Source organism: Colius striatus, chromosome Z (assembly GCF_028858725.1).
Source record: "Colius striatus isolate bColStr4 chromosome Z, bColStr4.1.hap1, whole genome shotgun sequence".
Taxonomy (NCBI): domain Eukaryota; kingdom Metazoa; phylum Chordata; class Aves; order Coliiformes; family Coliidae; genus Colius; species Colius striatus.
Genome location: NC_084790.1, coordinates 131,382 through 157,318, shown reverse-complemented (window position 1 = coordinate 157,318; position 25,937 = coordinate 131,382). Strand labels below are relative to the sequence as shown.

Genomic DNA, 25,937 nt, shown 5'->3' with positions numbered 1-25,937 from the left:
CCCAAGGCCCTGCCTTTGCTCCTTGGCAACACGAGGCAGTGCCCACCAGGAAAAGGATTATTCAGAGGCAGAGGCTGGGATGCAGAAAACTTTAATGACTCTGAGGTGGGAAATCTCTAGAGGAGGCTCCCAGAGCAGGAAGAGCAGCAGCAGCAGCAGCTGCAGAAAGTCTGTGCCCATCACCCACAGGGGAGATCCCACAGGGCATCCAGCTGCCTGCCCCACGCAGGGATGGGGGCCAGCTGATGCCCCAGCTTGGCTCGGGGGCTCCCACAGCCCAGCAGAACAGGAGACAGGAGATGGGAGAGGGAATAAGGCAGGGAAGCGAGACGTTGGCTCTGGTTTCAGAGAGCCCCAGGTGCCCTCCTGTGCAAGGGCAGCCCTGGCTGCTCAGCCTCTGCCAAAGCGATGGCCGTGAGCTGTGTCCTCAGTCCAGCATCTCGGCTGGATTCCTGGAGGTCCTCGTCCGGGCTGGCAGCAGCGGCTTTAGCAGGGGGAGGATCTCCTGCCACAGTAGCGGCTGGTGATGCTGGAGAGGTCAAAGCCCCCGGAGGAGATGGGCACTCCCTGGCTGCTGAGGATGCTGCCAGCGGCGGCGGAGGTGGAGGAGCCCACAACGGTGTTCTGAGGGAAAGAGCTGAGGATGGGGCCGGGCAGGGTCAGCACCACAGCAGGAGGCTCGATGACCACGTTGGAGCTCTGGCACTGCCTGACACAGGGCTCAGTGCAGCTGTTGGCCAGCGGGGTCGGGCCGCAGGGCTGGCACGAGCTGTAGCAGGACATGGCTGGCGCTGGCGTTTCACCTGGGACACAACAAGGAGGGAGCAGAGCACACGCTGGCTGAGGAGCAGCCTGGGGACACTGGCACGAGGCGGCCACGGGCACGACCGAGTGGGGAGCTGGAAGCTGTGCCAGCAGCCACACGCTCTGCATCGCTCTCCACAGAGCAGCCTGCACGTGGGAAGCTCCCTCCAAGTTCCCAAACCGAGTCAGACCTCTCCCTTCTTTCCATTGGCACGAGAAGAAGAACCAGAGCCCAGGACAGGACGGAGCACTCTCAGCAGAGAGGTTTCTGGAGGAGAGATCCCTCTTTGGAAGGGGAAGAGAAGGGGCTTCAGACTCACCTGTTCCCGAGGAGGAGAAGGAGGCAGGAGAAGCGGATGAGAGAGCAGGGACTTGGGCTGCCTTTTATAGCTGCCCTTCGTGGCTGCAGGACCTGAGGCAGCCTTTGCAGAGGTAACAATTTGCTGACGCACTCGCCTGAAATGCAAACCGTGGCAGCTAATGATATGGGCTGTGCTTTCATTTCCAACGCTGCTGCCTTTTCATTTCCAGCTCTGGGCCATGCCCACTCCCCAGTGAAGGCTGCTTCTGAGCTCTGGGATGAAAGGCCCCAGCGTTTCCAAGGCAGGAATGCAGCAGTGCGGGCAGCAGACTCAGCTCAAGTGCTGGAGGGGTCCAGCGCAGGCAGTTGGTGTCAGCCTGGGCCACTCCGGAGGGGCCGTCGGAAGCGTCATTCTCAGGAGGAGGATGCAGCCCTCCTCAGCTGGCTGTCCCAGAGCTGCCAAGCTTGAGCATGGGCCATGTCCAGCTCTTTCCCTCCTTCAGAGGCTCAGCCTGAGGGGCACTCGTTGTTGCCTCCATAGCTGTTGTGGGGTGTCTCGTTGGCTTTGCCCCCCTCCTCCCTAACATGGACCTCAGGAAAAGCATCTGGCCTGTTTTCCCTCGTCTCTTTTGTGTGCTGCCTGAGAGCTCACAAAGAACGGCGTGGGCATGGCTGGGGCTTTTCTCTGCCCAGAATGCCTGAGCCCTGATGCAGTTGTCCCCGTCTGCCCTCAGCAGAGTCCACACTCTGCTCTGGTCCTTGTGTGTGTTTTTGAGCAGCTGCGTTTGTGTGAACGTCGGGGGTTTGTGTCTGGGGTAGAAGTAAGACCTTGCAGCCAGACGTGCTGGGGAGTCCCTGTGTGGGAAGCAGATGCCCAGAGAAGGATGTTGGGGTTGAGGAGACAGTGAGGTGAGCATAAGCAAGAGACGTTCCCCTGCAGCAAAGAGCAAGGGCATGGTGAGCTGTGCTGGAACAAGCGCTGTCAGCAGGGGCAGGAAAGTGTCCGTGACTGTGTGTCCCCTGTGGGACCACGTCTGGAGTTCTGCGTCCAGACTGGAGCTCCCTGGGCCAGGGAGGACGCGGACGTCCTGAGCAGGGTCCCACCAAGGCCTCGCAGGGTGCGGGGGCCCTGTCACAGCTGAGCTGGGCTGGGAGTGCAGAGAGGCAGCTGAAGGGAGGCTGTCGGCAGAGCCCCGGAGCCGTGTGAGGCCGGGCGAGGGGCCGCTGGGGGCTGAGCCCCGGGGCGGAGCTGTCAGCGGCGGCCGCGCAGGGCCGGGCCGGGCCGGGCCGGGAGGGGAGGGGAGGGGAGGGGAGAGAAGGGGGCGTTGTGGAGGAGGCGGCGGGGCCGGAGCCCAGGGCCGGGGCTGGCTGGGCACAGCGAGGCGCGGGCGGCGGAGCGGCGGGATGCGGCGGGGCCGGGGCGCGGGGCTGGCCGGGCTGGCCGCGCTGCTGCTGGGTGCGCGGGGCTGCGGGGGGCCGGGGCTGAGCCTGGGGGTCCCCGCAGCTCCCTCGGCGCTTCCTCACCGACCTCTATCCCGAAGCGGCCTCCCGTCTTTCCCTCCCTCTGCTGCAGCCCCCACAGAACCCAGCGCTCGCTTCTGTGTCCGGCGCTCGCTCTTTCCTGCCTTTCCCCGGGCTCCTGCCGGATCGCCCATCAGTCGTTGCTTCCCGCTCGCCGCGTCCTCCCTCTTTTGCCTTTGCTTCCCTTTCCTTCCTCAACACGTCCAGCCTTCCCCCGGCGTTCTCGCACTCGGCTCTCCCACAGCAATTAAGGGCCACTTCCATCGGGGCACCTGCTGACAGCCTGTGCAAACTCTTCTCCTCATCACGTCGGGACGCTGCTGGCGGCGGCTGCGGGGTTAGTGCGGGCAGCAGCAGGCAGAGCTGGGCAGAGCAGCTTTGGAGCGCTTTTCCTTCTTTTCTCTCGGCAGTGGCTGCGGGCAGAGCCCAGGTGCAGCAGGAGCCGCGGGCAGAGACCAGCGAGGAGATCGGCATCACCATCAATTGCTCTCACCCCAGCATCAACTCCTATGACTATATCCACTGGTACCGTCAGTTCCCGGGCCGAGGTCCCGAGTGGCTCGTGAGCGCTCTCCGAGGGTCCCAGGAGCTGCGGTCGCCGCCGGGGCGGCTGTCGGTGTCGGCAGACCGGCGGTCCAGCGGGCTGCGGCTCTCCCGGCCCCGGCGCGGGGACGCGGCCGTGTACTGGTGCGCCGTGGGAGACACGGGGAGAGGAGCCGGGGCTGCGGCCGGGCACGAACCGCCGCGGGCGGCACGGCGGGGCCGACAGGGGGCGCTGCCGCCCGCCGCTCCGGCAGCACCGGGACAGCGACAGCGGCACCGACACAGAGACACAGGCGTAGGGATACGGACACAGGGACACGGACACACAGACACAGGACACAGGCGTAGAGATACGGACACAGGGACACGGACACACAGACACAGGACACAGAGACACAGGCGTAGAGATACGGACACAGGGACACGGACACACAGACACAGGACACAGGCGTAGAGATACGGACACAGGGACACGGACACACAGACACAGGGACACGGACACAGAGACTTAGAGATACGGGCTCAGAGACATAGGGACACGGATGTGGGGACATGGACACGGGAACCGTGACACCCTCCAGCTACAGGGTTTCACGGGGCTTTCCAAATGTTCCCGAGAGTGTTATAAAGTCACGCCACATCCACAGCCAGAGGAGAAGGGGATGTGGAGGTCACAGGCACTGGCCACTCGCTCACTACAGCTGCCCGGGGTTGTCAGAACCAGCTTGTTTGTTTGGACTCGGCACCTTTGGAGTTGAGGCCCGGGAGACAGGCAAAAGCTCTGGGCTGGACACCCTGACCATAACCTCAGGAGTTGCCAGGTTCCTACTCCGTGAGTGAGTCCAACACGGATTTGCTGAGTTGCCCCAAGGGGCTGGGGGTCTGAGGTGAGTGAGAGCTGTCAGGAGGCCTCTGGCAAGAGACTGTGGGCTCCAGTCAGTCCCCAGCCAGTGGCTCAAGGAGCTGACAGAGCTGTTCAAGACCCCTGGTCACACGCTTCTGAGGCACAGAGTGAAGGATCACCCTGCACTCTGTCCCGTCTGGACTTGATAACTGTGTTTCCAGGGAACAACTGACACAGGGGCAAACAAGGCAGAGCAACTGCCTTGGCCAGGCAAGCACATGGATCAGCCCCATGCTCACATGTGGTCTGCCCCTCTGCTTCCTCTCTCCACTTGTCTCCCAGCATCTGTTTCTGATGTCCAGCAGCTCCTGACTTGAAGGGATGGCAGAAGCCCAGCAGTAGCCTGACTGCCCAGAGAAGAGCCCTCCCAGTGCTAAACAACCTCTCCTTGGCCCTTGCACACCTGATACACAGGGAAGGTTGAAGTCTGGGGGTTTTCCCTTGTGCTGAGCATTTCACCAACAGTAATTTCACCCCTACAGAGCTTCCTCATAGCAGAGGTGTGCAGTCCCAAGCACAGCAGACTCAGAAGTCTCTCCTTTTCCTTCCCTCCCATTACACCCATTCCAAGCTGCCCCTCCAGCCTTCTCTTCCCCAGGCTGAACACCAACAGCCCTCGCAGCCCATCCTCCCAGGAAAGATGCTCCGGTCCCTGCCCCGTCTTGCTGGCCTCGCTGCATTAACCATCATGAGGAAGGAGGATCGGGTGCCTTGTGCTGCTGGCCATGCTCTTCCCACTGCAGCCCAGGGTGCTCTTGGCCTTCCTTGCCACGAGGGTTCATTGCCCCAGCAGGCTCGGGAACAGCCACGAGCCGCCAAAACGGAGCGGGACAGAGCAGCGAGCGCTCAGGAGAAGTGTCCCCACTGCCTGTGCAGCTCGGACTCTTCCCTCAGCACTCACCAGCCGCCGCTGTTGGAGGAGGGGGCTCTTGTTATGCTGAGTCTGTATTGCACAGCCCCTTTTGGCCCTGCTCAGGGGAAGCTGTGTGGGAAGCTGTCGGCAGCAGCCACGCTGGCAGCCGGCAGGGACTGATGTCAGCTCAGGAGCCACGGTAGCAACTGAGGGCCCCGAGGCCTTCAGGGGTGCCAAAGAAAACTCAGGCTGTGTTCCTGTCCAACCGTGTCTCTGTGAGGTACTGGAAGGGGCTGAGAAGCCCCTTGGGCACCCAAATGGGTAAGCAAGCTGTGGATTGGATCCCCCCCCCCCAGCAGGGCTGTTCAGCTGTGTGCTCATCCTCAGCTGCACTCCACCAGCTCTGAGGCTGCATTCAGGATCTGGCAGGGAATAATGCAGGACACCTGGGAGGGCCAAGACTGCCAAGTGATATCTGCAGCTCAGCAGCAGCCAGGCCCCAGCTCCTGTATGGGAGAGAGATGTTGGTTCCCAGGGGACTGAGGAAAGAAACAGGAGATGAGGGAAACAGAAGAGCCTCCTGTTCCCAGAAGATCCCAGAATCTGAGGCCTCCTGAGGGAAGGTGGGTACCCTGGGTGGGCAGAAAGCCTCTGAGCTGCCCCTTGTCCCAGCAGTGGCTGTGCAGCAGAGCAGGCGCCTGGAGCTGGGGAGGTGAGGGCTGCCCTGTGAGCTGAGCAGGAACAGCCCCTTCCCAGCACCGGCATCCCTGGGGTCCTCCCTGGGGAGATGCTGATGCTGCCTTTGGCTGAGGCAGCCACAGGGCTGGCTGCTGCAGGAGGGAAAAGCCCAGAAGGAGCCTTGCAGGCACAGCAAGGACAGAGCTCTGCTCTTCTTCCTTTGCTCCCCCAGCAGAGTGGTTTCCTGCAGCTCTGTCATCTCGGGGCTGGGAGCTGCTTTGCGCACTCTCTCACACAGCAAACAGGCAGCTTGGTCTCAGCATGCACCTGGGATCCCTCGTCCTCACTGTCCTTCTGGGGACACTGCTGGGTAAGTCCTGCCTTTTTTTCCTCAGCACCTACTTCTTCTTCTGGCAAAACCCTCAGCAGCTTCATCAGACCATGTGGGGAAATACTCTTGAAAGCCAGGAAAGCTGTGATAAATGTCAGCTGGCATTTGTGGCTCTGCCCTGCTTCTCTCAAGGTGCTCTTGCTGTTGGTAGGCAGAAAGCAGAGATACTTCAGAAACCTTCTCTGTCTCCTAGGGGGGGAGAGGCCCTTTGAACCCTCTCTCTGCCTCTCTCTTCTGATCCATCTGCTCTGTGCTTTCTTCCAGGCACCATGGGGCAGGTCACCGTCACCCAGCCACAAAGAGAAGTCACACTGCAGCAGGGGGACTCCTTCAAAACTACCTGCACATACCAGAGTTCTGGCTTCTATGGCTTGTTCTGGTACCAGCAGAAGAAAGGCCAAGCTCCCCAGCTGCTCTCGTATCAAGCAAGATCTGACCAGAAGGTCACTGGCCGTTTCAGGACTGTGCTGAACACCACAGGGAAATACAGCCTCCTGCAGCTGGAGGAAGTCGAGGTCTCTGACAGTGCCTTGTACCTCTGTGCTGTGCAAGACACCGCGGTGCAGGGAGCTTCCTTGGCTGTGCAACAACCCAGGGCAGGGAGGGGATGTTCTTGCTCAGCTGCTGGAGACAGTGGCTGCAAGGGCCCCACTGCCCCATGTGGCAGCTCCTCATTGCTCTGGCACTGATCGAAGCCCAGCTTGTGCCCCCACCTTGTCCCTGCCACCCAAGGCCCTGCCTTTGCTCCTTGGCAACACGAGGCAGTGCCCACCAGGAAAAGGATTATTCAGAGGCAGAGGCTGGGATGCAGAAAACTTTAATGACTCTGAGGTGGGAAATCTCTAGAGGAGGCTCCCAGAGCAGGAAGAGCAGCAGCAGCAGCAGCTGCAGAAAGTCTGTGCCCATCACCCACAGGGGAGATCCCACAGGGCATCCAGCTGCCTGCCCCACGCAGGGATGGGGGCCAGCTGATGCCCCAGCTTGGCTCGGGGGCTCCCACAGCCCAGCAGAACAGGAGACAGGAGATGGGAGAGGGAATAAGGCAGGGAAGCGAGACGTTGGCTCTGGTTTCAGAGAGCCCCAGGTGCCCTCCTGTGCAAGGGCAGCCCTGGCTGCTCAGCCTCTGCCAAAGCGATGGCCGTGAGCTGTGTCCTCAGTCCAGCATCTCGGCTGGATTCCTGGAGGTCCTCGTCCGGGCTGGCAGCAGCGGCTTTAGCAGGGGGAGGATCTCCTGCCACAGTAGCGGCTGGTGATGCTGGAGAGGTCAAAGCCCCCGGAGGAGATGGGCACTCCCTGGCTGCTGAGGATGCTGCCAGCGGCGGCGGAGGTGGAGGAGCCCACAACGGTGTTCTGAGGGAAAGAGCTGAGGATGGGGCCGGGCAGGGTCAGCACCACAGCAGGAGGCTCGATGACCACGTTGGAGCTCTGGCACTGCCTGACACAGGGCTCAGTGCAGCTGTTGGCCAGCGGGGTCGGGCCGCAGGGCTGGCACGAGCTGTAGCAGGACATGGCTGGCGCTGGCGTTTCACCTGGGACACAACAAGGAGGGAGCAGAGCACACGCTGGCTGAGGAGCAGCCTGGGGACACTGGCACGAGGCGGCCACGGGCACGACCGAGTGGGGAGCTGGAAGCTGTGCCAGCAGCCACACGCTCTGCATCGCTCTCCACAGAGCAGCCTGCACGTGGGAAGCTCCCTCCAAGTTCCCAAACCGAGTCAGACCTCTCCCTTCTTTCCATTGGCACGAGAAGAAGAACCAGAGCCCAGGACAGGACGGAGCACTCTCAGCAGAGAGGTTTCTGGAGGAGAGATCCCTCTTTGGAAGGGGAAGAGAAGGGGCTTCAGACTCACCTGTTCCCGAGGAGGAGAAGGAGGCAGGAGAAGCGGATGAGAGAGCAGGGACTTGGGCTGCCTTTTATAGCTGCCCTTCGTGGCTGCAGGACCTGAGGCAGCCTTTGCAGAGGTAACAATTTGCTGACGCACTCGCCTGAAATGCAAACCGTGGCAGCTAATGATATGGGCTGTGCTTTCATTTCCAGCGCTGCTGCCTTTTCATTTCCAGCTCTGGGCCATGCCCACTCCCCAGTGAAGGCTGCTTCTGAGCTCTGGGATGAAAGGCCCCAGCGTTTCCAAGGCAGGAATGCAGCAGTGCGGGCAGCAGACTCAGCTCAAGTGCTGGAGGGGTCCAGCGCAGGCAGTTGGTGTCAGCCTGGGCCACTCCGGAGGGGCCGTCGGAAGCGTCATTCTCAGGAGGAGGATGCAGCCCTCCTCAGCTGGCTGTCCCAGAGCTGCCAAGCTTGAGCATGGGCCATGTCCAGCTCTTTCCCTCCTTCAGAGGCTCAGCCTGAGGGGCACTCGTTGTTGCCTCCATAGCTGTTGTGGGGTGTCTCGTTGGCTTTGCCCCCCTCCTCCCTAACATGGACCTCAGGAAAAGCATCTGGCCTGTTTTCCCTCGTCTCTTTTGTGTGCTGCCTGAGAGCTCACAAAGAACGGCGTGGGCATGGCTGGGGCTTTTCTCTGCCCAGAATGCCTGAGCCCTGATGCAGTTGTCCCCGTCTGCCCTCAGCAGAGTCCACACTCTGCTCTGGTCCTTGTGTGTGTTTTTGAGCAGCTGCGTTTGTGTGAACGTCGGGGGTTTGTGTCTGGGGTAGAAGTAAGACCTTGCAGCCAGACGTGCTGGGGAGTCCCTGTGTGGGAAGCAGATGCCCAGAGAAGGATGTTGGGGTTGAGGAGACAGTGAGGTGAGCATAAGCAAGAGACGTTCCCCTGCAGCAAAGAGCAAGGGCATGGTGAGCTGTGCTGGAACAAGCGCTGTCAGCAGGGGCAGGAAAGTGTCCGTGACTGTGTGTCCCCTGTGGGACCACGTCTGGAGTTCTGCGTCCAGACTGGAGCTCCCTGGGCCAGGGAGGACGCGGACGTCCTGAGCAGGGTCCCACCAAGGCCTCGCAGGGTGCGGGGGCCCTGTCACAGCTGAGCTGGGCTGGGAGTGCAGAGAGGCAGCTGAAGGGAGGCTGTCGGCAGAGCCCCGGAGCCGTGTGAGGCCGGGCGAGGGGCCGCTGGGGGCTGAGCCCCGGGGCGGAGCTGTCAGCGGCGGCCGCGCAGGGCCGTGCCGTGCCGGGAGGGGAGGGGAGGGGAGGGGAGGGGAGGGGAGGGGAGGGGAGAGAAGGGGGCGTTGTGGAGGAGGCGGCGGGGCCGGAGCCCAGGGCCGGGGCTGGCTGGGCACAGCGAGGCGCGAGCGGCGGGATGCGGCGGGGCCGGGGCGCGGGGCTGGCCGGGCTGGCCGCGCTGCTGCTGGGTGCGCGGGGCTGCGGGGGGCCGGGGCTGAGCCTGGGGGTCCCCGCGGCTCCCTCGGCGCTTCCTCACCGACCTCTATCCCGAAGCGGCCTCCCGTCTTTCCCTCCCTCTGCTGCAGCCCCCACAGAACCCAGCGCTCGCTTCTGTGTCCGGCGCTCGCTCTTTCCTGCCTTTCCCCGGGCTCCTGCCGGATCGCCCATCAGTCGTTGCTTCCCGCTCGCCGCGTCCTCCCTCTTTTGCCTTTGCTTCCCTTTCCTTCCTCAACACGTCCAGCCTTCCCCCGGCGTTCTCGCACTCGGCTCTCCCACAGCAATTAAGGGCCACTTCCATCGGGGCACCTGCTGACAGCCTGTGCAAACTCCTCTCCTCATCACGTCGGGACGCTGCTGGCGGCGGCTGCGGGGTTAGTGCGGGCAGCAGCAGGCAGAGCTGGGCAGAGCAGCTTTGGAGCGCTTTTCCTTCTTTTCTCTCGGCAGTGGCTGCGGGCAGAGCCCAGGTGCAGCAGGAGCCGCGGGCAGAGACCAGCGAGGAGATCGGCATCACCATCAATTGCTCTCACCCCAACATCAAGTTAAACGAGTTCATCCACTGGTACCGTCAGTTCCCGGGCCGAGGTCCCGAGTGGCTCGTGAGCGCTCTCCGAGGGTCCCAGGAGCTGCGGTCGCCGTCGGGGCGGCTGTCGGTGTCGGCAGACCGGCGGTCCAGCGGGCTGCGGCTCTCCCGGCCCCGGCGCGGGGACGCGGCCGTGTACTGGTGCGCCGTGGGAGACACGGGGAGAGGAGCCGGGGCTGCGGCCGGGCACGAACCGCCGCGGGCGGCACGGCGGGGCCGACAGGGGGCGCTGCCGCCCGCCGCTCCGGCAGCACCGGGACAGCGACAGCGGCACCGACACAGAGACACAGGCGTAGGGATACGGACACAGGGACACGGACACACAGACACAGACACACGGACACAGGCACATGGACACACAGACACAGGACACAGGCGTAGAGATTCGGACACACGGACACACAGACACAGGGACACGGACACACAGGGACACGGACACAGAGACTTAGAGATACGGGCTCAGAGACATAGGGACACGGATGTGGGGACATGGACACGGGAACAGTGACACCCTCCAGCTACAGGGTTTCACGGGGCTTTCCAAATGTTCCCGAGAGTGTTATAAAGTCACGCCACATCCACAGCCAGAGGAGAAGGGGATGTGGAGGTCACAGGCACTGCCACTCGCTCACTACAGCTGCCCGGGGTTGTCAGAACCAGCTTGTTTGTTTGGACTCGGCACCTTTGGAGTTGAGGCCCGGGAGACAGGCAAAAGCTCTGGGCTGGACACCCTGACCATAACCTCAGGAGTTGCCAGGTTCCTACTCCGTGAGTGAGTCCAACACGGATTTGCTGAGTTGCCCCAAGGGGCTGGGGGTCTGAGGTGAGTGAGAGCTGTCAGGAGGCCTCTGGCAAGAGACTGTGGGCTCCAGTCAGTCCCCAGCCAGTGGCTCAAGGAGCTGACAGAGCTGTTCAAGACCCCTGGTCACACGCTTCTGAGGCACAGAGTGAAGGATCACCCTGCACTCTGTCCCGTCTGGACTTGATAACTGTGTTTCCAGGGAACAACTGACACAGGGGCAAACAAGGCAGAGCAACTGCCTTGGCCAGGCAAGCACATGGATCAGCCCCATGCTCACATGTGGTCTGCCCCTCTGCTTCCTCTCTCCACTTGTCTCCCAGCATCTGTTTCTGATGTCCAGCAGCTCCTGACTTGAAGGGATGGCAGAAGCCCAGCAGTAGCCTGACTGCCCAGAGAAGAGCCCTCCCAGTGCTAAACAACCTCTCCTTGGCCCTTGCACACCTGATACACAGGGAAGGTTGAAGTCTGGGGGTTTTCCCTTGTGCTGAGCATTTCACCAACAGTAATTTCACCCCTACAGAGCTTCCTCATAGCAGAGGTGTGCAGTCCCAAGCACCGCAGACTCAGAAGTCTCTCCTTTTCCTTCCCTCCCATTACACCCATTCCAAGCTGCCCCTCCAGCCTTCTCTTCCCCAGGCTGAACACCAACAGCCCTCGCAGCCCATCCTCCCAGGAAAGATGCTCCGGTCCCTGCCCCGTCTTGCTGGCCTCGCTGCATTAACCATCATGAAGAAGGAGGATCGGGTGCCTTGTGCTGCTGGCCATGCTCTTCCCACTGCAGCCCAGGGTGCTCTTGGCCTTCCTTGCCACGAGGGTTCATTGCCCCAGCAGGCTCGGGAACAGCCACGAGCCGCCAAAACGGAGCGGGACACAGCAGCGAGCGCTCAGGAGAAGTGTCCCCACTGCCTGTGCAGCTCGGACTCTTCCCTCAGCACTCACCAGCCGCCGCTGTTGGAGGAGGGGGCTCTTGTTATGCTGAGTCTGTATTGCACAGCCCCTTTTGGCCCTGCTCAGGGGAAGCTGTGTGGGAAGCTGTCGGCAGCAGCCACGCTGGCAGCCGGCAGGGACTGATGTCAGCTCAGGAGCCACGGTAGCAACTGAGGGCCCCGAGGCCTTCAGGGGTGCCAAAGAAAACTCAGGCTGTGTTCCTGTCCAACCGTGTCTCTGTGAGGTACTGGAAGGGGCTGAGAAGCCCCTTGGGCACCCAAATGGGTAAGCAAGCTGTGGATTGGATCCCCCCCCCCCAGCAGGGCTGTTCAGCTGTGTGCTCATCCTCAGCTGCACTCCACCAGCTCTGAGGCTGCATTCAGGATCTGGCAGGGAATAATGCAGGACACCTGGGAGGGCCAAGACTGCCAAGTGATATCTGCAGCTCAGCAGCAGCCAGGCCCCAGCTCCTGTATGGGAGAGAGATGTTGGTTCCCAGGGGACTGAGGAAAGAAACAGGAGATGAGGGAAACAGAAGAGCCTCCTGTTCCCAGAAGATCCCAGAATCTGAGGCCTCCTGAGGGAAGGTGGGTACCCTGGGTGGGCAGAAAGCCTCTGAGCTGCCCCTTGTCCCAGCAGTGGCTGTGCAGCAGAGCAGGCGCCTGGAGCTGGGGAGGTGAGGGCTGCCCTGTGAGCTGAGCAGGAACAGCCCCTTCCCAGCACCGGCATCCCTGGGGTCCTCCCTGGGGAGATGCTGATGCTGCCTTTGGCTGAGGCAGCCACAGGGCTGGCTGCTGCAGGAGGGAAAAGCCCAGAAGGAGCCTTGCAGGCACAGCAAGGACAGAGCTCTGCTCTTCTTCCTTTGCTCCCCCAGCAGAGTGGTTTCCTGCAGCTCTGTCATCTCGGGGCTGGGAGCTGCTTTGCGCACTCTCTCACACAGCAAACAGGCAGCTTGGTCTCAGCATGCACCTGGGATCCCTCGTCCTCACTGTCCTTCTGGGGACACTGCTGGGTAAGTCCTGCCTTTTTTTCCTCAGCACCTACTTCTTCTTCTTCTGGCAAAACCCTCAGCAGCTTCATCAGACCATGTGGGGAAATACTCTTGAAAGCCAGGAAAGCTGTGATAAATGTCAGCTGGCATTTGTGGCTCTGCCCTGCTTCTCTCAAGGTGCTCTTGCTGTTGGTAGGCAGAAAGCAGAGATACTTCAGAAACCTTCTCTGTCTCCTAGGGGGGGAGAGGCCCTTTGAACCCTCTCTCTGCCTCTCTCTTCTGATCCATCTGCTCTGTGCTTTCTTCCAGGCACCATGGGGCAGGTCACCGTCACCCAGCCACAAAGAGAAGTCACACTGCAGCAGGGGGACTCCTTCAAAACTACCTGCACATACCAGAGCTCTGGCTTCGATGTCTTGCTCTGGTACCAGCAGAAGAAAGGCCAAGCTCCCCAGCTGCTCTCGTATCAAGCAAGATCTGACCAGAAGGTCACTGGCCGTTTCAGGACTGTGCTGAACACCACGGGGAAATACAGCCTCCTGCAGCTGGAGGAAGTCGAGGTCTCTGACAGTGCCTTGTACCTCTGTGCTGTGCAAGACACCGCGGTGCAGGGAGCTTCCTTGGCTGTGCAACAACCCAGGGCAGGGAGGGGATGTTCTTGCTCAGCTGCTGGAGACAGTGGCTGCAAGGGCCCCACTGCCCCATGTGGCAGCTCCTCATTGCTCTGGCACTGATCGAAGCCCAGCTTGTGCCCCCACCTTGTCCCTGCCACCCAAGGCCCTGCCTTTGCTCCTTGGCAACACGAGGCAGTGCCCACCAGGAAAAGGATTATTCAGAGGCAGAGGCTGGGATGCAGAAAACTTTAATGACTCTGAGGTGGGAAATCTCTAGAGGAGGCTCCCAGAGCAGGAAGAGCAGCAGCAGCAGCAACTGCAGAAAGTCTGTGCCCATCACCCACAGGGGAGATCCCACAGGGCATCCAGCTGCCTGCACCACGCAGGGACGGGGGCCAGCTGATGCCCCAGCTTGGCTCGGGGGCTCCCACAGCCCAGCAGAACAGGAGACAGGAGATGGGAGAGAGAATAAGGCAGGGAAGCGAGACGTTGGCCCTGGTTTCAGAGAGCCCCAGGTGCCCTCCTGTGCAAGGGCAGCCCTGGCTGCTCAGCCTCTGCCAAAGCGATGGCCGTGAGCTGTGTCCTCAGTCCAGCATCTCGGCTGGATTCCTGGAGGTCCTCGTCCGGGCTGGCAGCAGCGGCTTTAGCAGGGGGAGGATCTCCTGCCACAGTAGCGGCTGGTGATGCTGGAGAGGTCAAAGCCCCCGGAGGAGATGGGCACTCCCTGGCTGCTGAGGATGCTGCCAGCGGCGGCGGAGGTGGAGGAGCCCACAACGGTGTTCTGAGGGAAAGAGCTGAGGATGGGGCCGGGCAGGGTCAGCACCACAGCAGGAGGCTCGATGACCACGTTGGAGCTCTGGCACTGCCTGACACAGGGCTCAGTGCAGCTGTTGGCCAGCGGGGTCGGGCCGCAGGGCTGGCACGAGCTGTAGCAGGACATGGCTGGCGCTGGCGTTTCACCTGGGACACAACAAGGAGGGAGCAGAGCACACGCTGGCTGAGGAGCAGCCTGGGGACACTGGCACGAGGCGGCCACGGGCACGACCGAGTGGGGAGCTGGAAGCTGTGCCAGCAGCCACACGCTCTGCATCGCTCTCCACAGAGCAGCCTGCACGTGGGAAGCTCCCTCCAAGTTCCCAAACCGAGTCAGACCTCTCCCTTCTTTCCATTGGCACGAGAAGAAGAACCAGAGCCCAGGACAGGACGGAGCACTCTCAGCAGAGAGGTTTCTGGAGGAGAGATCCCTCTTTGGAAGGGGAAGAGAAGGGGCTTCAGACTCACCTGTTCCCGAGGAGGAGAAGGAGGCAGGAGAAGCGGATGAGAGAGCAGGGACTTGGGCTGCCTTTTATAGCTGCCCTTCGTGGCTGCAGGACCTGAGGCAGCCTTTGCAGAGGTAACAATTTGCTGACGCACTCGCCTGAAATGCAAACCGTGGCAGCTAATGATATGGGCTGTGCTTTCATTTCCAACGCTGCTGCCTTTTCATTTCCAGCTCTGGGCCATGCCCACTCCCCAGTGAAGGCTGCTTCTGAGCTCTGGGATGAAAGGCCCCAGCGTTTCCAAGGCAGGAATGCAGCAGTGCGGGCAGCAGACTCAGCTCAAGTGCTGGAGGGGTCCAGCGCAGGCAGTTGGTGTCAGCCTGGGCCACTCCGGAGGGGCCGTCGGAAGCGTCATTCTCAGGAGGAGGATGCAGCCCTCCTCAGCTGGCTGTCCCAGAGCTGCCAAGCTTGAGCATGGGCCATGTCCAGCTCTTTCCCTCCTTCAGAGGCTCAGCCTGAGGGGCACTCGTTGTTGCCTCCATAGCTGTTGTGGGGTGTCTCGTTGGCTTTGCCCCCCTCCTCCCTAACATGGACCTCAGGAAAAGCATCTGGCCTGTTTTCCCTCGTCTCTTTTGTGTGCTGCCTGAGAGCTCACAAAGAACGGCGTGGGCATGGCTGGGGCTTTTCTCTGCCCAGAATGCCTGAGCCCTGATGCAGTTGTCCCCGTCTGCCCTCAGCAGAGTCCACACTCTGCTCTGGTCCTTGTGTGTGTTTTTGAGCAGCTGCGTTTGTGTGAACGTCGGGGGTTTGTGTCTGGGGTAGAAGTAAGACCTTGCAGCCAGACGTGCTGGGGAGTCCCTGTGTGGGAAGCAGATGCCCAGAGAAGGATGTTGGGGTTGAGGAGACAGTGAGGTGAGCATAAGCAAGAGACGTTCCCCTGCAGCAAAGAGCAAGGGCATGGTGAGCTGTGCTGGAACAAGCGCTGTCAGCAGGGGCAGGAAAGTGTCCGTGACTGTGTGTCCCCTGTGGGACCACGTCTGGAGTTCTGCGTCCAGACTGGAGCTCCCTGGGCCAGGGAGGACGCGGACGTCCTGAGCAGGGTCCCACCAAGGCCTCGCAGGGTGCGGGGGCCCTGTCACAGCTGAGCTGGGCTGGGAGTGCAGAGAGGCAGCTGAAGGGAGGCTGTCGGCAGAGCCCCGGAGCCGTGTGAGGCCGGGCGAGGGGCCGCTGGGGGCTGAGCCCCGGGGCGGAGCTGTCAGCGGCGGCCGCGCAGGGCCGGGCCGGGCCGGGCCGGGAGGGGAGGGGAGGGGAGGGGAGGGGAGGGGAGGGGAGGGGAGGGGAGAGAAGGGGGCGTTGTGGAGGAGGCGGCGGGGCCGGAGCCCAGGGCCGGGGCTGGCTGGGCACAGCGAGGCGCGGGCGGCGGAGCGGCGGGATGCGGCGGGGCCGGGGCGCGGGGCTGGCCGGGCTGGCCGCGCTGCTGCTGGGTGCGCGGGGCTGCGGGGGGCCGGGGCTGAGCCTGGGGGTCCCCGCGGCTCCCTCGGCGCTTCCTCACCGACCTCTATCCCGAAGCGGCCTCCCGTCTTTCCCTCCCTCTGCTGCAGCCCCCACAGAACCCAGCGCTCGCTTCTGTGTCCGGCGCTCGCTCTTTCCTGCCTTTCCCCGGGCTCCTGCCGGATCGCCCATCAGTCGTTGCTTCCCGCTCGCCGCGTCCTCCCTCTTTTGCCTTTGCTTCCCTTTCCTTCCTCAACACGTCCAGCCTTCCCCCGGCGTTCTCGCACTCGGCTCTCCCACAGCAATTAAGGGCCACTTCCATCGGGGCACCTGCTGACAGCCTGTGCAAACTCCTCTCCTCATCACGTCGGGACGCTGCTGGCGGCGGCTGCGGGGTTAGTGCGGGCAGCAGCAGGCAGAGCTGGGCAGAGCAGCTTTGGAGCGCTTTTCCTTCTTTTCTCTCGGCAGTGGCTGCGGGCAGAGCCCAGGTGCAGCAGGAGCCGCGGGCAGAGACCAGCGAGGAGATCGGCATCACCATCAATTGCTCTCACCCCAACATCAAGTTAAACGAGTTCATCCACTGGTACCGTCAGTTCCCGGGCCGAGGTCCCGAGTGGCTCGTGAGCGCTCTCCGAGGGTCCCAGGAGCTGCGGTCGCCGTCGGGGCGGCTGTCGGTGTCGGCAGACCGGCGGTCCAGCGGGCTGCGGCTCTCCCGGCCCCGGCGCGGGGACGCGGCCGTGTACTGGTGCGCCGTGGGAGACACGGGGAGAGGAGCCGGGGCTGCGGCCGGGCACGAACCGCCGCGGGCGGCACGGCGGGGCCGACAGGGGGCGCTGCCGCCCGCCGCTCCGGCAGCACCGGGACAGCGACAGCGGCACCGACACAGAGACACAGGCGTAGGGATACGGACACAGGGACACGGAAACACAGACACAGGACACAGGCGTAGAGATTCGGACACACGGACACACAGACACAGGGACACGGACACACAGGGACACGGACACAGAGACTTAGAGATACGGGCTCAGAGACATAGGGACACGGATGTGGGGACATGGACACGGGAACAGTGACACCCTCCAGCTACAGGGTTTCACGGGGCTTTCCAAATGTTCCCGAGAGTGTTATAAAGTCACGCCACATCCACAGCCAGAGGAGAAGGGGATGTGGAGGTCACAGGCACTGCCACTCGCTCACTACAGCTGCCCGGGGTTGTCAGAACCAGCTTGTTTGTTTGGACTCGGCACCTTTGGAGTTGAGGCCCGGGAGACAGGCAAAAGCTCTGGGCTGGACACCCTGACCATAACCTCAGGAGTTGCCAGGTTCCTACTCCGTGAGTGAGTCCAACACGGATTTGCTGAGTTGCCCCAAGGGGCTGGGGGTCTGAGGTGAGTGAGAGCTGTCAGGAGGCCTCTGGCAAGAGACTGTGGGCTCCAGTCAGTCCCCAGCCAGTGGCTCAAGGAGCTGACAGAGCTGTTCAAGACCCCTGGTCACACGCTTCTGAGGCACAGAGTGAAGGATCACCCTGCACTCTGTCCCGTCTGGACTTGATAACTGTGTTTCCAGGGAACAACTGACACAGGGGCAAACAAGGCAGAGCAACTGCCTTGGCCAGGCAAGCACATGGATCAGCCCCATGCTCACATGTGGTCTGCCCCTCTGCTTCCTCTCTCCACTTGTCTCCCAGCATCTGTTTCTGATGTCCAGCAGCTCCTGACTTGAAGGGATGGCAGAAGCCCAGCAGTAGCCTGACTGCCCAGAGAAGAGCCCTCCCAGTGCTAAACAACCTCTCCTTGGCCCTTGCACACCTGATACACAGGGAAGGTTGAAGTCTGGGGGTTTTCCCTTGTGCTGAGCATTTCACCAACAGTAATTTCACCCCTACAGAGCTTCCTCATAGCAGAGGTGTGCAGTCCCAAGCACAGCAGACTCAGAAGTCTCTCCTTTTCCTTCCCTCCCATTACACCCATTCCAAGCTGCCCCTCCAGCCTTCTCTTCCCCAGGCTGAACACCAACAGCCCTCGCAGCCCATCCTCCCAGGAAAGATGCTCCGGTCCCTGCCCCGTCTTGCTGGCCTCGCTGCATTAACCATCATGAGGAAGGAGGATCGGGTGCCTTGTGCTGCTGGCCATGCTCTTCCCACTGCAGCCCAGGGTGCTCTTGGCCTTCCTTGCCACGAGGGTTCATTGCCCCAGCAGGCTCGGGAACAGCCACGAGCCGCCAAAACGGAGCGGGACACAGCAGCGAGCGCTCAGGAGAAGTGTCCCCACTGCCTGTGCAGCTCGGACTCTTCCCTCAGCACTCACCAGCCGCCGCTGTTGGAGGAGGGGGCTCTTGTTATGCTGAGTCTGTATTGCACAGCCCCTTTTGGCCCTGCTCAGGGGAAGCTGTGTGGGAAGCTGTCGGCAGCAGCCACGCTGGCAGCCGGCAGGGACTGATGTCAGCTCAGGAGCCACGGTAGCAACTGAGGGCCCCGAGGCCTTCAGGGGTGCCAAAGAAAACTCAGGCTGTGTTCCTGTCCAACCGTGTCTCTGTGAGGTACTGGAAGGGGCTGAGAAGCCCCTTGGGCACCCAAATGGGTAAGCAAGCTGTGGATTGGATCCTCCCCCCCCTCCCCCCCCAGCAGGGCAGTTCAGCTGTGTGCTCATCCTCAGCTGCACTCCACCAGCTCTGAGGGGGCATTCAGGATCTGGCAGGGAATGCAGGACACCTGGGAGGGCCAAGACTGCCAAGTGATATCTGCAGCTCAGCAGCAGCCAGGCCCCAGCTCCTGTATGGGAGAGAGATGTTGGTTCCCAGGGGACTGAGGAAAGAAACAGGAGATGAGGGAAACAGAAGAGCCTCCTGTTCCCAGAAGATCCCAGAATCTGAGGCCTCCTGAGGGAAGGTGGGTACCCTGGGTGGGCAGAAAGCCTCTGAGCTGCCCCTTGTCCCAGCAGTGGCTGTGCAGCAGAGCAGGCGCCTGGAGCTGGGGAGGTGAGGGCTGCCCTGTGAGCTGAGCAGGAACAGCCCCTTCCCAGCACCGGCATCCCTGGGGTCCTCCCTGGGGAGATGCTGATGCTGCCTTTGGCTGAGGCAGCCACAGGGCTGGCTGCTGCAGGAGGGAAAAGCCCAGAAGGAGCCTTGCAGGCACAGCAAGGACAGAGCTCTGCTCTTCTTCCTTTGCTCCCCCAGCAGAGTGGTTTCCTGCAGCTCTGTCATCTCGGGGCTGGGAGCTGCTTTGCGCACTCTCTCACACAGCAAACAGGCAGCTTGGTCTCAGCATGCACCTGGGATCCCTCGTCCTCACTGTCCTTCTGGGGACACTGCTGGGTAAGTCCTGCCTTTTTTTCCTCAGCACCTACTTCTTCTTCTGGCAAAACCCTCAGCAGCTTCATCAGACCATGTGGGGAAATACTCTTGAAAGCCAGGAAAGCTGTGATAAATGTCAGCTGGCATTTGTGGCTCTGCCCTGCTTCTCTCAAGGTGCTCTTGCTGTTGGTAGGCAGAAAGCAGAGATACTTCAGAAACCTTCTCTGTCTCCTAGGGGGGGAGAGGCCCTTTGAACCCTCTCTCTGCCTCTCTCTTCTGATCCATCTGCTCTGTGCTTTCTTCCAGGCACCATGGGGCAGGTCACCGTCACCCAGCCACAAAGAGAAGTCACACTGCAGCAGGGGGACTCCTTCAAAACTACCTGCACATACCAGAGCTCTGGCTTCGATGTCTTGCTCTGGTACCAGCAGAAGAAAGGCCAAGCTCCCCAGCTGCTCTCGTATCAAGCAAGATCTGACCAGAAGGTCACTGGCCGTTTCAGGACTGTGCTGAACACCACGGGGAAATACAGCCTCCTGCAGCTGGAGGAAGTCGAGGTCTCTGACAGTGCCTTGTACCTCTGTGCTGTGCAAGACACCGCGGTGCAGGGAGCTTCCTTGGCTGTGCAACAACCCAGGGCAGGGAGGGGATGTTCTTGCTCAGCTGCTGGAGACAGTGGCTGCAAGGGCCCCACTGCCCCATGTGGCAGCTCCTCATTGCTCTGGCACTGATCGAAGCCCAGCTTGTGCCCCCACCTTGTCCCTGCCACCCAAGGCCCTGCCTTTGCTCCTTGGCAACACGAGGCAGTGCCCACCAGGAAAAGGATTATTCAGAGGCAGAGGCTGGGATGCAGAAAACTTTAATGACTCTGAGGTGGGAAATCTCTAGAGGAGGCTCCCAGAGCAGGAAGAGCAGCAGCAGCAGCAACTGCAGAAAGTCTGTGCCCATCACCCACAGGGGAGATCCCACAGGGCATCCAGCTGCCTGCACCACGCAGGGACGGGGGCCAGCTGATGCCCCAGCTTGGCTCGGGGGCTCCCACAGCCCAGCAGAACAGGAGACAGGAGATGGGAGAGAGAATAAGGCAGGGAAGCGAGACGTTGGCCCTGGTTTCAGAGAGCCCCAGGTGCCCTCCTGTGCAAGGGCAGCCCTGGCTGCTCAGCCTCTGCCAAAGCGATGGCCGTGAGCTGTGTCCTCAGTCCAGCATCTCGGCTGGATTCCTGGAGGTCCTCGTCCGGGCTGGCAGCAGCGGCTTTAGCAGGGGGAGGATCTCCTGCCACAGTAGCGGCTGGTGATGCTGGAGAGGTCAAAGCCCCCGGAGGAGATGGGCACTCCCTGGCTGCTGAGGATGCTGCCAGCGGCGGCGGAGGTGGAGGAGCCCACAACGGTGTTCTGAGGGAAAGAGCTGAGGATGGGGCCGGGCAGGGTCAGCACCACAGCAGGAGGCTCGATGACCACGTTGGAGCTCTGGCACTGCCTGACACAGGGCTCAGTGCAGCTGTTGGCCAGCGGGGTCGGGCCGCAGGGCTGGCACGAGCTGTAGCAGGACATGGCTGGCGCTGGCGTTTCACCTGGGACACAACAAGGAGGGAGCAGAGCACACGCTGGCTGAGGAGCAGCCTGGGGACACTGGCACGAGGCGGCCACGGGCACGACCGAGTGGGGAGCTGGAAGCTGTGCCAGCAGCCACACGCTCTGCATCGCTCTCCACAGAGCAGCCTGCACGTGGGAAGCTCCCTCCAAGTTCCCAAACCGAGTCAGACCTCTCCCTTCTTTCCATTGGCACGAGAAGAAGAACCAGAGCCCAGGACAGGACGGAGCACTCTCAGCAGAGAGGTTTCTGGAGGAGAGATCCCTCTTTGGAAGGGGAAGAGAAGGGGCTTCAGACTCACCTGTTCCCGAGGAGGAGAAGGAGGCAGGAGAAGCGGATGAGAGAGCAGGGACTTGGGCTGCCTTTTATAGCTGCCCTTCGTGGCTGCAGGACCTGAGGCAGCCTTTGCAGAGGTAACAATTTGCTGACGCACTCGCCTGAAATGCAAACCGTGGCAGCTAATGATATGGGCTGTGCTTTCATTTCCAACGCTGCTGCCTTTTCATTTCCAGCTCTGGGCCATGCCCACTCCCCAGTGAAGGCTGCTTCTGAGCTCTGGGATGAAAGGCCCCAGCGTTTCCAAGGCAGGAATGCAGCAGTGCGGGCAGCAGACTCAGCTCAAGTGCTGGAGGGGTCCAGCGCAGGCAGTTGGTGTCAGCCTGGGCCACTCCGGAGGGGCCGTCGGAAGCGTCATTCTCAGGAGGAGGATGCAGCCCTCCTCAGCTGGCTGTCCCAGAGCTGCCAAGCTTGAGCATGGGCCATGTCCAGCTCTTTCCCTCCTTCAGAGGCTCAGCCTGAGGGGCACTCGTTGTTGCCTCCATAGCTGTTGTGGGGTGTCTTGTTGGCTTTGCCCCCCTCCTCCCTAACATGGACCTCAGGAAAAGCATCTGGCCTGTTTTCCCTCGTCTCTTTTGTGTGCTGCCTGAGAGCTCACAAAGAACGGCGTGGGCATGGCTGGGGCTTTTCTCTGCCCAGAATGCCTGAGCCCTGATGCAGTTGTCCCCGTCTGCCCTCAGCAGAGTCCACACTCTGCTCTGGTCCTTGTGTGTGTTTTTGAGCAGCTGCGTTTGTGTGAACGTCGGGGGTTTGTGTCTGGGGTAGAAGTAAGACCTTGCAGCCAGACGTGCTGGGGAGTCCCTGTGTGGGAAGCAGATGCCCAGAGAAGGATGTTGGGGTTGAGGAGACAGTGAGGTGAGCATAAGCAAGAGACGTTCCCCTGCAGCAAAGAGCAAGGGCATGGTGAGCTGTGCTGGAACAAGCGCTGTCAGCAGGGGCAGGAAAGTGTCCGTGACTGTGTGTCCCCTGTGGGACCACGTCTGGAGTTCTGCGTCCAGACTGGAGCTCCCTGGGCCAGGGAGGACGCGGACGTCCTGAGCAGGGTCCCACCAAGGCCTCGCAGGGTGCGGGGGCCCTGTCACAGCTGAGCTGGGCTGGGAGTGCAGAGAGGCAGCTGAAGGGAGGCTGTCGGCAGAGCCCCGGAGCCGTGTGAGGCCGGGCGAGGGGCCGCTGGGGGCTGAGCCCCGGGGCGGAGCTGTCAGCGGCGGCCGCGCAGGGCCGGGCCGGGCCGGGCCGGGAGGGGAGGGGAGGGGAGGGGAGGGGAGGGGAGGGGAGAGAAGGGGGCGTTGTGGAGGAGGCGGCGGGGCCGGAGCCCAGGGCCGGGGCTGGCTGGGCACAGCGAGGCGCGGGCGGCGGAGCGGCGGGATGCGGCGGGGCCGGGGCGCGGGGCTGGCCGGGCTGGCCGCGCTGCTGCTGGGTGCGCGGGGCTGCGGGGGGCCGGGGCTGAGCCTGGGGGTCCCCGCGGCTCCCTCGGCGCTTCCTCACCGACCTCTATCCCGAAGCGGCCTCCCGTCTTTCCCTCCCTCTGCTGCAGCCCCCACAGAACCCAGCGCTCGCTTCTGTGTCCGGCGCTCGCTCTTTCCTGCCTTTCCCCGGGCTCCTGCCGGATCGCCCATCAGTCGTTGCTTCCCGCTCGCCGCGTCCTCCCTCTTTTGCCTTTGCTTCCCTTTCCTTCCTCAACACGTCCAGCCTTCCCCCGGCGTTCTCGCACTCGGCTCTCCCACAGCAATTAAGGGCCACTTCCATCGGGGCACCTGCTGACAGCCTGTGCAAACTCTTCTCCTCATCACGTCGGGACGCTGCTGGCGGCGGCTGCGGGGTTAGTGCGGGCAGCAGCAGGCAGAGCTGGGCAGAGCAGCTTTGGAGCGCTTTTCCTTCTTTTCTCTCGGCAGTGGCTGCGGGCAGAGCCCAGGTGCAGCAGGAGCCGCGGGCAGAGACCAGCGAGGAGATCGGCATCACCATCAATTGCTCTCACCCCAGCATCAACTCCTATGACTATATCCACTGGTACCGTCAGTTCCCGGGCCGAGGTCCCGAGTGGCTCGTGAGCGCTCTCCGAGGGTCCCAGGAGCTGCGGTCGCCGTCGGGGCGGCTGTCGGTGTCGGCAGACCGGCGGTCCAGCGGGCTGCGGCTCTCCCGGCCCCGGCGCGGGGACGCGGCCGTGTACTGGTGCGCCGTGGGAGACACGGGGAGAGGAGCCGGGGCTGCGGCCGGGCACGAACCGCCGCGGGCGGCACGGCGGGGCCGACAGGGGGCGCTGCCGCCCGCCGCTCCGGGTCCTGCCGGCCGCGTTCTGTCCCGCTGCGCCGGAGTCGCGGCGCTCTGTGGGAGGCGGGAGCCGAGCGGGGTTCCGTCTGGGTGCCTTCCGCGCGGCTCGGAGCGCTCTGGATCCCATTGCACTCCTTGGCCATCCCTACGTCCTGGCAGCACTGGCTCCGTCGTGCGTGGTGGAGGGCAGAGATGTTCAGCCAGCCCGTGCCATGCTGCGTCTTGTCCCTCTCCTTTTGCCAAGGATGCTCAGCTTTTGTTGCCCTTTACAAAGTTTATAGCCCTGCGTCCTTTACATGACGATTTTCAGAGGGATTTCGTGGTATTGTGAACAAACGTCCCAAATGACCCAGGGTGATGCTCAGCTCAGTGGGTGTCCCTTTGCAGCTTCACTCACTGCTGGTACCAAACTAGGAAGTTCTATGGAGTCTCCTGTGGGACAAGGAGCTCTACAGGGGATAGGTTGGATCACTGGGCAATGATCTCTAAAGGTCCCTTCCAACCCCCACCATTCTGTGATTCTATGGTTCTGTTTCTGAGCAGAATTACAGAGGGCAAGGACTGATGGCCGCTGCCTGTCAAGTGACCTGGGATGTCTTCCTCAGTTCCAGGAGGTCTGAAAATGAATCAATGCCGTGTGTCCCACTCTCCAAGGCTTCTGCCAGTGGTGAAGGGCTCCTTTGCGCTCTCACCTCCCACAAAGCAATGCTCTTCTCCCTCAGCATTCAGGATGTGGATGAAAGACAATCTCAGGGACACATACATGGTTGCAGCATTTTATTAATGTCTAAAGAGGGAAACAAGGTCACGCCAAGCGGAGATCTCCAGAGCCAGGGGGAGCAGGAACAGACAGGAATCTGTGCCCCTTTACCCATCAGCCTGCCCCAGCATAGAAGACAGGCTGGCAGGATACTGGCTGGAATCCTCCCAGCAGACTTTTGGGGGAGCACAAGACAACAGCAAAGAAAAGAGAGAAAAGGGTGAGTGAAGACAGGAGAGAGACATTGGTGGTGTTTTCACAGAGCCCAGGCTGATACCTTCCAATCTTGCCCTTGCAGGACACACCAGAGATGACCAGCTAGTCAGAAAATAGCAGCATGAACTCCAATCCTCTGTATAGCATCATGTTCTGAGTTCCTGGGAGTCCTTGTCTGAGGCTGTTGGTGGCAGCTTTAGCAGGGACATCTGCTGCCACAGTAGCGGCTGGTGATGCAGGAGAGGTCAAAGCCCCCGGAGGAGATGGGCACTCCCTGGCTGCTGAGGATGCTGCCAGCAGCAGCAGAGGTGGAGGAGCCCACAACGGTGTTCTGAGGGAAGGAGCTGAGGATGGGGCCGGGCAGGGTCACCACCACAGCAGAGGGCTGGATGATGATGTTGGAGTCCTGGCACTGCCTGCAGCAGGGCTCAGTGCAGCTGTTGGCCAGCGGGGTCGGGCCGCAGGGCTGGCAGGACTGGCACTGGTCACAGCAGGACATGGCTGAGGCTGGAGGTGACCTAGGAGACAGAGCAGGGAGGAAGCAGAGCATGAATGAGAAGCAGCCTGTCACCACATCATGAGAGAGGCAAAGAACATGCAGAGTTTGGATGTGGAGGCTGTGCTAAGACATATGAAGGCTTCTTGGCCTCATCCTACCATGGCCCAGAAAGAGCCACCAGCAGTTAGTGCTGAGTCCAGAGGCTACCTCGGTACAGTTCCACCTTCCCTCCATCTCCAGCCCTCTCCCCAGTTCCCTTTGCCGTGACATGCAGCCCTCACATGTAGTGCAGAAGACAGGTGGTGACAGCTGAGAGGTCTACCGAAGTGAGACCTCCTTTTTGAGAAAGCAGAGAAGGAGAAGGGTCTTGAGACTCACCTGACTCCTGAGGAAAAGGAGGCAAGAGAAGTGGATGAAGGAGCGAGGAGCTGGGCTGGCTTTTATCGTGGACCTTCCCTGCCCCAGGCTGCCAAAGGCTTCCTTTGCAGAGGTGATGATTTTCTGACAAGGTCATCCTGAATGCAAAGCATCCCAGGTGATGCTATGGGCTATGTTTTGGCTGCCTGAATTACTATCTTGGCATTTCCTGCTTTCTGCCAGGCACATTCCCCAGTGGAGGTATCTTTCGCCTGACAGGATGAGAGACCTGATCATTTCTGGTGCAAAACACATCAGTGTGGGCAGTAACTCAATTAATATGCTGCAGGAGTTCAGTAAATTGTATCAGCCTGGGTCACACCTTTGAGTCTCTGTCTCTATCCCTCTTGGTAAGTGACCTGTCTGTACTAGGTTGGACCCAATTCTACTTAAGAGTGCTCTCAGAGAAATTCTTCTGGCCCTTTTTGCCTCTTCCTGTTTTACAGCAGGGAGGGAGGCTTTGGGAGAGAAGTGTTATGAGCTCCTCTCCAGATCTCAGAAAGGCAGACCTGACAACAAATGTGTGACAAAATGTCTGGTTTTAAGATCCTGATCATTGATAAAGATGCCAA

General features: G+C 61.5%; 6 protein-coding genes, 2 pseudogenes and 2 gene segments (V, D, J or C); 5 read left to right on the top strand and 5 right to left on the bottom strand.

Moving 5' to 3' along the window:
- Positions 1–89: 89 nt before the first annotated feature.
- Positions 90–800, bottom strand: LOC133628813 (feather keratin Cos2-3-like). The gene has a single exon (XM_062018365.1). The coding sequence runs from the start codon at positions 781–783 to the stop codon at positions 487–489; it is 297 nt and encodes a 98-aa protein (XP_061874349.1). The 5' UTR covers positions 784–800; the 3' UTR covers positions 90–486.
- Positions 801–5,461: 4,661 nt separating this feature from the next.
- Positions 5,462–6,684, top strand: LOC133628723 (T cell receptor alpha variable 1-1-like). The segment is given in 2 exon segments: positions 5,462–5,974; positions 6,260–6,684. Coding segments are annotated over 2 exon segments (474 nt in total).
- A 126-nt stretch (positions 6,685–6,810) lies between these two features.
- On the bottom strand, positions 6,811–7,521 carry LOC133628815 (feather keratin Cos2-3-like). The gene has a single exon (XM_062018369.1). It carries the CDS (start codon positions 7,502–7,504, stop codon positions 7,208–7,210), a length of 297 nt encoding a protein of 98 aa, XP_061874353.1. The 5' UTR covers positions 7,505–7,521; the 3' UTR covers positions 6,811–7,207.
- A 1,716-nt stretch (positions 7,522–9,237) lies between these two features.
- On the top strand, positions 9,238–10,259 carry LOC133628814 (T cell receptor alpha variable 26-2-like; annotated as a pseudogene).
- Positions 10,260–12,128: 1,869 nt separating this feature from the next.
- On the top strand, positions 12,129–13,354 carry LOC133628722 (T cell receptor alpha variable 1-1-like). The segment is given in 2 exon segments: positions 12,129–12,641; positions 12,930–13,354. Coding segments are annotated over 2 exon segments (474 nt in total).
- A 274-nt stretch (positions 13,355–13,628) lies between these two features.
- LOC133628925 (feather keratin Cos2-3-like) lies at positions 13,629–14,191 on the bottom strand. The gene has a single exon (XM_062019054.1). It carries the CDS (start codon positions 14,172–14,174, stop codon positions 13,878–13,880), a length of 297 nt encoding a protein of 98 aa, XP_061875038.1. The 5' UTR covers positions 14,175–14,191; the 3' UTR covers positions 13,629–13,877.
- Positions 14,192–15,925: 1,734 nt separating this feature from the next.
- LOC133628923 (T cell receptor alpha variable 26-2-like) lies at positions 15,926–16,894 on the top strand (annotated as a pseudogene).
- Positions 16,895–18,786: 1,892 nt separating this feature from the next.
- The window catches only part of LOC104557688 (M1-specific T cell receptor alpha chain-like), a 50,417-nt gene continuing 43,266 nt past the window's right edge, over positions 18,787–25,937 (top strand). Inside the window, exons 1-2 of the mRNA XM_062019051.1 lie at positions 18,787–19,299; positions 19,585–19,865. Coding sequence (XP_061875035.1) covers positions 19,251–19,299; positions 19,585–19,865 — 330 coding nt within the window. The 5' untranslated portion in view covers positions 18,787–19,250. The remainder of the gene's footprint in view (positions 19,300–19,584; positions 19,866–25,937) is intronic.
- LOC133628926 (feather keratin Cos2-3-like) lies at positions 20,284–20,846 on the bottom strand. The gene has a single exon (XM_062019055.1). The coding sequence runs from the start codon at positions 20,827–20,829 to the stop codon at positions 20,533–20,535; it is 297 nt and encodes a 98-aa protein (XP_061875039.1). The 5' UTR covers positions 20,830–20,846; the 3' UTR covers positions 20,284–20,532.
- Positions 24,646–24,948, bottom strand: LOC133628924 (feather keratin Cos1-2-like). Its single transcript, XM_062019053.1, has one exon. It carries the CDS (start codon positions 24,946–24,948, stop codon positions 24,646–24,648), a length of 303 nt encoding a protein of 100 aa, XP_061875037.1.